Source organism: Benincasa hispida, chromosome 3, assembly GCF_027475165.1.
Source record: "Benincasa hispida cultivar pf3 chromosome 3, pf3_genome.v1.1, whole genome shotgun sequence".
Taxonomy (NCBI): domain Eukaryota; kingdom Viridiplantae; phylum Streptophyta; class Magnoliopsida; order Cucurbitales; family Cucurbitaceae; genus Benincasa; species Benincasa hispida.
Genome location: NC_143480.1, coordinates 35,210,257 through 35,220,157, shown reverse-complemented (window position 1 = coordinate 35,220,157; position 9,901 = coordinate 35,210,257). Strand labels below are relative to the sequence as shown.

Sequence of the window (9,901 nt, the reverse complement as noted above, 5' to 3'; positions counted from 1 at the left end):
GACCAAGAAAAGCTTCAATTATTATTATTATTATTCTTCAAAACAAAAAGAGAGTCAATAGCAATGGCCTCACATTGGCAACGACAACACCCAAGGCAAAGGCCAGAACACGGTCACGGCCAATTCCCAAACCCATGGGAACGCCATCCAAGGGATCACGGCCCTGTTCATGAAGATAATTATAATACAAACTATACGGTCGTGTCGTGGGAGGAGCTGCAGTACCCGTCTGGGGAGCTTGGCGCAATTCCGAAACGGCCGGAGGTTATTGATGACAGAAAACAGATGGAGTATTTGACTAGAATTTTGGGTTCTAAGGTCTACGATGTCACTTCTGAATCTCCATTCCATTTTGCACCTATATTGTCCTATGGCTTGGGAGTCAATCTTTGGCTGAAGAGGGAGGACTCACACTCGGTAAAATGCAACATATATCACTATTATTTTTGTCTGTGGTATATAGTTTGCACCATATGATGTTGTTCTATCCTAAGAAACTCTAATATTGCAGGGGTACTCGTTTATGCTTCGAGGAGCTTATAATATGATATCCCACCTTCCTAATGAAGAATTGGACAAAGGAGTGCAGAAAGATGTGGAAAAAGAGTACTCATTCAATATTAGAGGAGCTTATAATATGATGGCTAATCTTCCTAAAGAAGCATTAATGGAAAAGAAAATGCCTAAAGAAGAGGCGGAAAAAGGATATTCATTCAAGACTAGGGGAGCTTATAATATGATGGCTAATCTTCCTAAAGAAGAGTTGGACAAAGGAGTTATTTTTGCATCAACGGGTGGAGATCATGCACAAGGTCTAGCTTTGGCTGCGAACAAATTAGGAACTGAGACCGTCATTGTTATGCCTACTACAACTCCCCCAATTAAGGTCGTACATTCATTTCTTCACCAACTAAACGCAACCTAATACTCTTAGAACACGTTTGGGTTCACTAGAGATTTAAAAAAAAAAAAGAAAATCATTTTTATTTAAACTCTTTTATTATAAAAATTATTTTAAAATACATTTTGAAATTGTTTCAAAAGCTATTTTGAGAGGTTGTCAAATACTTCAATTTTTTTTTCAAAATGTCAAACTAAACACTTAAAAAATTATACCAACAAACCTTACAATTTGTCCCTAACATCTAATCTTTATTTTTCCTGTAGGTGGAGATGGTTAAAAATTTAGGTGGGAAGATTGTTTTGTATGGAGATACTTTTGATGACGCACTAAAGCATGCAAAACAACTGAGCCAAGAGAAAAACCTAACTGTAATACCTCCTTTTGACCACAAAGATGTTATCATAGGCCAAGGCACAGTTGGAATGGAAATTGCACGTCAAATGAGGGATCCATTACATGCAATTTTTGTCTCTGTTGAGAGCGGTGAACTACTCGCTGGCGTTGCTTCTTTTTACAAACTAGTTTTTCCTGATGTGAGTTACGTGTTTAATATATGTTAAAAATATACTTTCTTAATCACGTAAAAAGTCATTCATCAAAACTGTTAGATAATATAATATTAAATTTATCCTCATTCATAAGCTTAAACTTTTGGATAATGTACCTTTATCCATAGGCTTAAGCTTTTAGGTCAATCAATGATTCAACATAAACAAACAAACCTTTATGATTTTCTATTTATTTACTTATTATTTTTATATAGGTAAAGATTATTGGAGTGGAGGCACGTGATGCAAATCGTATGGCATTGGCATTACATAAAAATGAGATAGTAAAAGTGGACGATATTGGAATGTTTGCAGATAATGTGGGAGTTCAACAAGTTGGGAATGAGAGTTTTCGCATTGCGAGAGAGTTGGTGGATGGTATAGTTCTAGTTGACAAAGACGACATTTCTATTGCAATTAAGGTTTGCCCTAATTTTCTCAATTACAATGTACAACCATGGCGTCTTTAATTATCCCATCAAATTTAATTTATACTTCATTAACCATGTTTCTTATTTCGTTTAAACTCTATCTTTTAATTAGTCTTAACAATGGTTTGTTGATATAATTATAGGAAATGTACGAGGATACCGGGAGTATGTTGGAGCCATCAGGAGTTGTTTCAATAGCTGGAGCTAAAGCATACTGCAAATATAATAATATGAAAGGAGTAAATGTTGTTGCAATAACAAATGGTTCAAACATCAACTTTAACCAACTTGGTAGCATTGTTCATATTGTTGATGCTGCTGATCAAACTGAGGCGAAGAGTGTTATAGGAATGTATCTAGATTCTTATACTCGTGGGTTTGGAGCATCTATTTAATTCACCATCGTCCACAGGTAATTTTTATACATATATATATATTTTAGGGTAATTAGAATGGATAGCATTTCTAGAACTAATAATCAAGTGTATAACATCATTTTAAAAATATTGCAAATATAGCAATATTTATTAGCGATTTATTTCTATAGTTGATAGTCTCTTACCAACGATATGGTCTATCACTGATTGCTATATTTGCAATTTCCTTTTTTCTATAAAGAAAAATATAATGATAAATGTTACTGAATTAATTATTGAAATGTTTAATATGAACAGGGTATATATTGGGGTCCAGATAGAAGAAGCAGAAGAGATGGGTTAATTCCATGAAAGAGCTAATGACATTGCCAGCTCCAAAGCTTCTTCTCACAAAGTTATAAAACCAATACACAAATCTCCTTGTGGTTTATGAGGGAAATCATATTTGAATAATGTGTTACTCTTGATGTTTGTTGCTGTTGTTGTTGGGAATAATAACTCTGTTTCATATCTCTGTTTTAGTGAAATGAAGCCCTAAGGTGTGGAATAATAATACAAATATTGTGTGTGTATAAAATAATATTGTAATACTTTTATCTCTATGTTTATGAATCAAATAATAATGCAAATGGTTTATTAAAACCATATGCTTATTTTGTGTTTGAATATAGCATTTTTTTTCTTTTAAGTTTATATTAATTATCAATTATTATTTATTGGTAATCAAAGATGTGGAGTGAACTCGCATATTTTGTGTGTTTACAAATCTTTGGTTTGTCTTGGGTGTATGATACAATAAAACAAACTAGAATAAACCAAATTGTAAAATCCTGATATTAATTTCATCTTATATCGTTCACTTCAGCTTAGAAAAAATAGTACTCGTCCTCAAGTTCAATGTGATAGAGAAATAAAAACTCTGTTCTTTGCTTTTCTGGATGTGATAAATTGATCTAGAAAAAAAATCTTGACACACCCGTCCATATCGATCTTAAGAATGAATTACATTTTTATTTTAGTACAACAAATGTAAAGTAGGGAAATTTGGATATCTCATTTCAAGGAATGATATACAAATTAATTTCTATTGAACTAAGTTTATATTGACACGTCTGAATTAAAATATCCAACTATTGAAAAATGCTTTACTTAATTTAAATATTAATATCAAGGTTTGAATTTTGATCTCTTACCCTACCTATTGTCTACGGATTATATATACATATATATATATATATATAATTTAGGAAATAGGCACGCTAAAACAAATATTTTACAAATGCGTCATAAAATTTAGTAATATTCCATAATTAGATTTTAGCAATATTTTGGGACTTTTTTGACCTTTTGACATCCTCTCTCATCTTTTAATTTTGTAATATTTTAAAATAAAAAAATGTATCATTTCTGAATTTACTATTAATTATACAATGATCTTTTTTTTTTTTTTAAATATCATTAGTTATATTATCTCTCCTCAATAAATCTTTTAAATATTTAATTATTTTTTATTGACTCTTATGAAATAAGAAGAATATGAACAACAATATAACAATAAAAGCAAGACAAAAGGGAGAAGTAAAAGAGAAGAAGTAGAGAGCTAATATTGAACTTAATTGTGGTGTCCTCTACAAAGGCACCTTACACCCTATTTATAGGGCATAGTGGAGTGTATATTACAAGGTAAAAGTTAATGGGGGATGTTATGGTATTGGATAACCTATGGAACTTATGGTTTGTTGTGACATAAATAAGTTATGGATATCTACAATATTACATTTATAACACTCTCGCTTAGATATCCATAGTATGTAAAATAAATATCTTATTAAAACCTTACTAAGAAAAAATTCAATGGAAAAAAATCCTAGTGAAAGGAAAAAAGTACATTATTTTATATACTACAGTGACTGTGTCATTAAAAACCTAGCTAAGAAAACCTAGTGGCAAAAACCATAGTCAAAGGCAAAAGAGTGCAGTATTTCTACTCCGCTTTTGAATATCACTCGAGGTCTTTGAGTTGTCGCATTCCAATGTTGTGCACAAACTTTTCGAATGTTGGAATGGGTAGTGGCTTTGTAAGTAAGTCCATCAAGTTGTCTGTCGAAAGAATTTGTTGAACATTGATGTTGCCATTTTCTTCAAAGTCATGTATGTAGAAGAGTTTTGGTGAAATATGCTTTGTTATATCTCCTTTTATATACCCACATTTGATTTGAGCTATACATGCAATATTGTTTTCAAATAATATCATTGGTAAATTTTTACCGAAAGATAAGCCACATGTTCCAAAAATATGATGAGTCATTGACCTTAACAACACACACATTCCCTACTAGCTTCATGAATTACAAGAATTTTTGCATAATTTAAGGAAATTGTTGTGATGGTTTTTTTTATAGATTGCCAAGATATATCAGTTTCTCCATAAACAGATAAACTGTTTGAGATCTTGTTTTGTATGGATCAGATAAATATCCAGCATCTGCATAGCCAACTAGGATCAAAGTTTTATTTGTTTGAATAAAACAAACCCACATCAATAATTTCTTGAAGATAACAAAGTACATGCTTAACATTGTTCCAATGTCTTTTTATTGGAGAAGAATTATATCTTGCTAATAAATTTACTAAAAATGCTATATCCAGTCTTGTGTTGTTAGCAAGATACATTAGTGTACCTATTGCATTAAAATATGGTACTTCAGGACCAAGTAGTTCTTCATTATTTTTTCGAGGTCGAAAGATATCATTTTTCACATCAAGTGATCAAACTACCATTAGAACGTTCAATGGGTGAACTTTGTCCATGTAAAATCATTTTAAAATTTTTTCTATAAATGCTCAATTTGTAAGCCAATGCAAAATCTTATTTTGTCAAGATCTTTCATCTCAAATTATTTTTTGAGATATTCTATTGTCTTTGAAGGCTCTTCAAGAGTACAAATTATGTTTAAGTCATAAACATATACAATTATAATAGCAAACACTGACTGTGATTGCTTAATAAAGACACATGGACAAATTGTATTATTTTGACATCCTTCTTTCAATAGATATTCACTTAGATGATTGTACCACATTCGTTCTGATTGTTTCAATCCATATAATGATATCTGTAATTTGATCGAATAGAATTCTCTAGAATTTGAATTACATGATTCAAGTATTTTAAATCTTTTAGGGATTTTCATGTAGATTTCATTTTCCAGAGATTTATATAGATATGTTGTGATAACATCCATAAGATGCATGTCATGCTTTTTATATAAAGTTCAACGAATTAAATATCTTAATGTAATAGCATCCGCCATAGGAGAATATATTTTCTCATAATCAATGTCTGGTCTTTGAGAAAATCCTTGTGCAACAAGTTGTGCTTTATATCTTGTGACATCATTATTTTTATTTCTTTTATGTACAAATATCCATTTGTATCACACACGGTTTACACCTTCAAGTGTATGGACTATAGGTCCAAAAACTTCACATTTTGAAAGTGATTTTAATTCTGCTTAGGTGACTTCTTTCCACTTGAGCCAATCTTTTCTCTGGCAATATTCTTCAACAGATCTAGGTTTAGAATCCTCATTTTCATGAGTGATATCATGGACGACAATATAAGCACAAATGTTATTTATAACTAAATCAGTTTTATTCCTTCCTTTTCCTATTATGACATAATTTATGCTCAAACTTAATGAAATATTTATGCTCAAACTTAATGAAAATCTATTAGTCAAATGGGTCATTTCCAATGCATTCGTTTCAAAGAAAAATTTATAATTTTTTCTAATAAACACAACAATATTGTATATGCAAAGATATACGTAAAAATTCAATCTCATAATTACTAAATTTTAAATATTACAAGTCTAGCCTTCAACTTAAACATTATAATATTCATGGTCATGAAAGTAATAAAATTTTAAATATTAAAAACATATATATCTTAAAAATGTATTAAAGCATGAAAAAGTTGAGATGAAAAGTAAACAATATGTAATTGTTGATGTAACATCAATTTTGTAATATATATAATGTATTATATGTATGATGGATTTATGTTATTATATATATGTCATATGTTACTTAGTATAGTATATATATTCGTCGGGGCAGGGTGGGGACGGGATCAGGGCCGGAGCCGGGGAATGTAATCCCTGTCCCCATCCCTGTTTAGTAAACGGAAGAAAAAATCTTTCCCACTTCCTCCCCTATTCCCCATCTAATCGGAGATTCCCCAGGTTAAATGGACATCTCTATTTGAATCTATTGGTTTACCATGCTTCTGGCGTACTGCAGACTCATTAGTTATAACAACTTGTTGAGTTGAGATTTCCATTTTTGATGGAGCATTTGCAGTTGGAATATATGACTTAGTCACTCTCTTAGTATCTGTAAATGCATATGCCATTTGGTTTGCTTTTCTTTGTAAATCAATTATCTTTCGAACTTCCAGTGCACATTGATTTGTACAAGGATCTAAATGGGATAATAATGATATAATCCAGACAATTTCATTTTCCAACTTCTTAATTTCCTCTCTACAATGTTGGAAAAGTTGTCTCATTAAAATGCCAATTGCAATAAATACATCATCGTCAGGGGTTCAAGATATCTAATAATTGATGGGAAATCAAATCTGACATATACTCCTAACCTCCTTTGAGGTCCGATTTTAGTACGTTGTGGTGGGCATTGGAAAAAATATTACACAATCAAAATTCGCAAATAGAAATTATTTGGCCCCTGGCCATAAGCTTATTGTACTGGGTTGTACTTATAATAAGATGTCGGTCTTATGCGTATAAGTGATGCTGCATGCAAAATGACATGACCCCATACAAATATTGAAAATTTTGCTCTCATAAGTAATGGTCTGACAATTAATTGTAAATGTTTGATAAATCATTTTGTTAAATCATTTTTTTGTATGAACATGAGCTACAGGATGATCAACCTTATCCTAATTGACATGCAATAATTATTAAATGCTTAGGATGTAAATTCACCATCATTATCAAGTCGAATGCTTTGGATTGTATAATAAAAAAATTTTTGCTCTTAATTTGATTATTTGAGTTATTATTCTTGCAAATGCAAGGTTTCAACTTGATACAAACACACATGTGACCATCTACCGGACCAAATAAAATCATGAAATATCTAAATAGTCCCCGATTGGTTGATTAATAGGTCCACATATGTAATCCTACTCATGAGAGTCATCCTTTCATATGTAATCCTACTCATGATAGTCACCCTTTGATTTGTATATATGAGAATGGCCCTAAATGCCGACTCGACAAGCCTACTATTTTGGGGAGGATATCAAGTAGGAAGTTGGGAACAAAGCGTCACAAGACGGAATTTACTCCTTCACTTCTTTAGGATAAGTAGATAAATTGTTCTTTTAAGTGCTAACTCCGAGACTTGAACAATGAGATCTCATGAGAGAGATTTTGGTTATGGTTGACCATAAACAAATTGTTCATTAGATGATCAATGACACTTAAGGAGCAATAAGTAACTACAAGGGTAAAATGGTAATTTGACCCAGTTGTGGCTACGAACAAACTTTGAAAGATTGACTTACAAAAAATGGTTAAAAATCAATGGACATATAAATATTTTACAGTTCATAATAGTGCAGTTATGGGTCTATAATGAAGTGTCCCATAGTTAATGGATGTTGATTAATTTAATTAAAAAGTTTAATTAATTGATCTCGTATCATTGGAGCTTATAACTGTATATCCATAAGGTATCTACTAGCTCATGATGGGATTAAACAAGGATATACATGTTGTAAATTTGAAGTGTTCAAATTATTGTTAAGGAAATTTGTTGTATATGATATAATTTAATATAATGTATACAGATACAATATAATATATAGTTTATTTAAATTAGATTCAAATTTAAAACTACACAATATGAGAGAATAATATTTGAGGTTCAAATATTCAATAATATGAATTGGCTCATATTAAACCTATACAGTAAATTTAATGTGGATGAAGTTCATATTAAACTATAGGTTATGAGAGAGAAGGATATTTGAATATGATTCAAATATTAAATTAATTAAATATTTGATATTTAATTAAAATTTAAAAAATGTTAATTTAATTAATTATTTATTTAATGAATTAAAATTAAATTAGATTTGGTTTAAATTCCATACTAAATAGATTAATCAGTGCAGGAGAGTAGTTAGTAGAGTGAGGGGATTTAACTCACTTCACGTTTTATTCAGAACCCTAAAAGACTAAGAGATATAGAATAGCTCTTTCTGACTCTCACATAAACAAAATGAAAAGAGAAAAGTTCTCTTGTTTGGCCTTCCTTTTCACCAATAACACTAAAGTTCCCTTAAGCTTTCTTGTCCAAAGAGAATAGTAGAGAAGATCGGTGGTCGTGTCTTACTCGTGGTTTGATCTTGCAGTAAATCTAGAAGATTGGGAAAAGATTTTTGAGAATTAGTTCTATAAAGATTTTAGTTCATCTTTCCTAATTAATTACTGTATAAAACATGTTTAGCCTAATTTTTTATGTTGTTGTTTTGTAATTTTTCTATAACAAAATTGACGCAGAGCGATAAATCGCTTCTACATTGAGATTCAATCCCTTCAATTGGTATCAGAGAAAATTATTTTTGCTTTCAATATTTTGAATTTTTATAAAATAAAATGGTGGGTACATTTTTTTTCTGTACATGTGTGATGTATGGTTTTAAAATTGTGTTTGCTAATAGATGTTTATGGATTTTGGCATCTTGATTTATAATTTACTTTGATTCGGTCAATGTAAGGGCCCATTATTTTGGACAATTTTCTGTAAATGGAGTCTTGTAAGTCCGTGTCATTCTTTGTATTATTTTCTGTGAAAAAGTTCCAAAACAGAGGTAAAATCAAAATTCAAACGGCAGACTCGAGAGGTTTCCGTGTAGGGTTCTGTCTGTCCGTCATCTTTTGTGTATCATGAAAAGCTTCTAAAGTCTAACAACCGTTGTTTGTGCGTCTTGGATTCTCCTAGACGATGTAGTTTTTCCTGGGTGTGAATGATGTAGAAGTTGGTCGAACATCAGGAATTTTTAGCCCTAATTTGAGAAGAACTTGGCAAATTATTTACCACGAAGTTAGAAATTTAAAATTATTGTATTTTTATTTTTTTAATTCTAGAAATGCCAACATTCAATCTATTATTGCTATTTAATTTACCTTAGGATAATCATGTTTATACATCATATTAGAATGTAATTGTTATATAATACATTAGCATGAAACATTAGTTTAATATTATAAGAGTTATATTATTTATTGAAATAGCATGATCATGTATGCATTATTTTGAATATAATCACTACAAGAAATCTAACTTCTCCTGACGTCACAATTCGTCGGGAAAGAGTAGAAAATGCGTCGGAAGAGGCTCTCCCGACGAATAATGAGTCGTCGGGATTTTGATAGGGAAAAACCCATTGGAAGAGGAACTCCTGACGCATGAAAAAACGACGTTGGGAGTTAGTCGGTAACTACTGAGGCATGATATACGGCGTCGGTAGTTGGGGAACTCTCGACGCCCTATACATGCGTCGGGAGTTCCCCGACTAACTCCCAACGCCGTTTTCTATGC

The 9,901-nt window shown here is 31.1% G+C and overlaps 1 protein-coding gene across 1 annotated transcript in view; it reads left to right on the top strand.

The window, feature by feature from the left end:
- Positions 1 to 9,901, top strand: part of LOC120074025 (threonine dehydratase biosynthetic, chloroplastic-like) — a 42,307-nt gene continuing 32,406 nt past the window's right edge. The window contains exons 1-5 of the mRNA XM_090311923.1: positions 1 to 417; positions 695 to 886; positions 1,168 to 1,437; positions 1,668 to 1,874; positions 2,027 to 2,182. Of these exons, the coding sequence (XP_090168049.1) occupies positions 64 to 417; positions 695 to 886; positions 1,168 to 1,437; positions 1,668 to 1,874; positions 2,027 to 2,182 (1,179 nt within the window). The 5' untranslated portion in view covers positions 1 to 63. The remainder of the gene's footprint in view (positions 418 to 694; positions 887 to 1,167; positions 1,438 to 1,667; positions 1,875 to 2,026; positions 2,183 to 9,901) is intronic.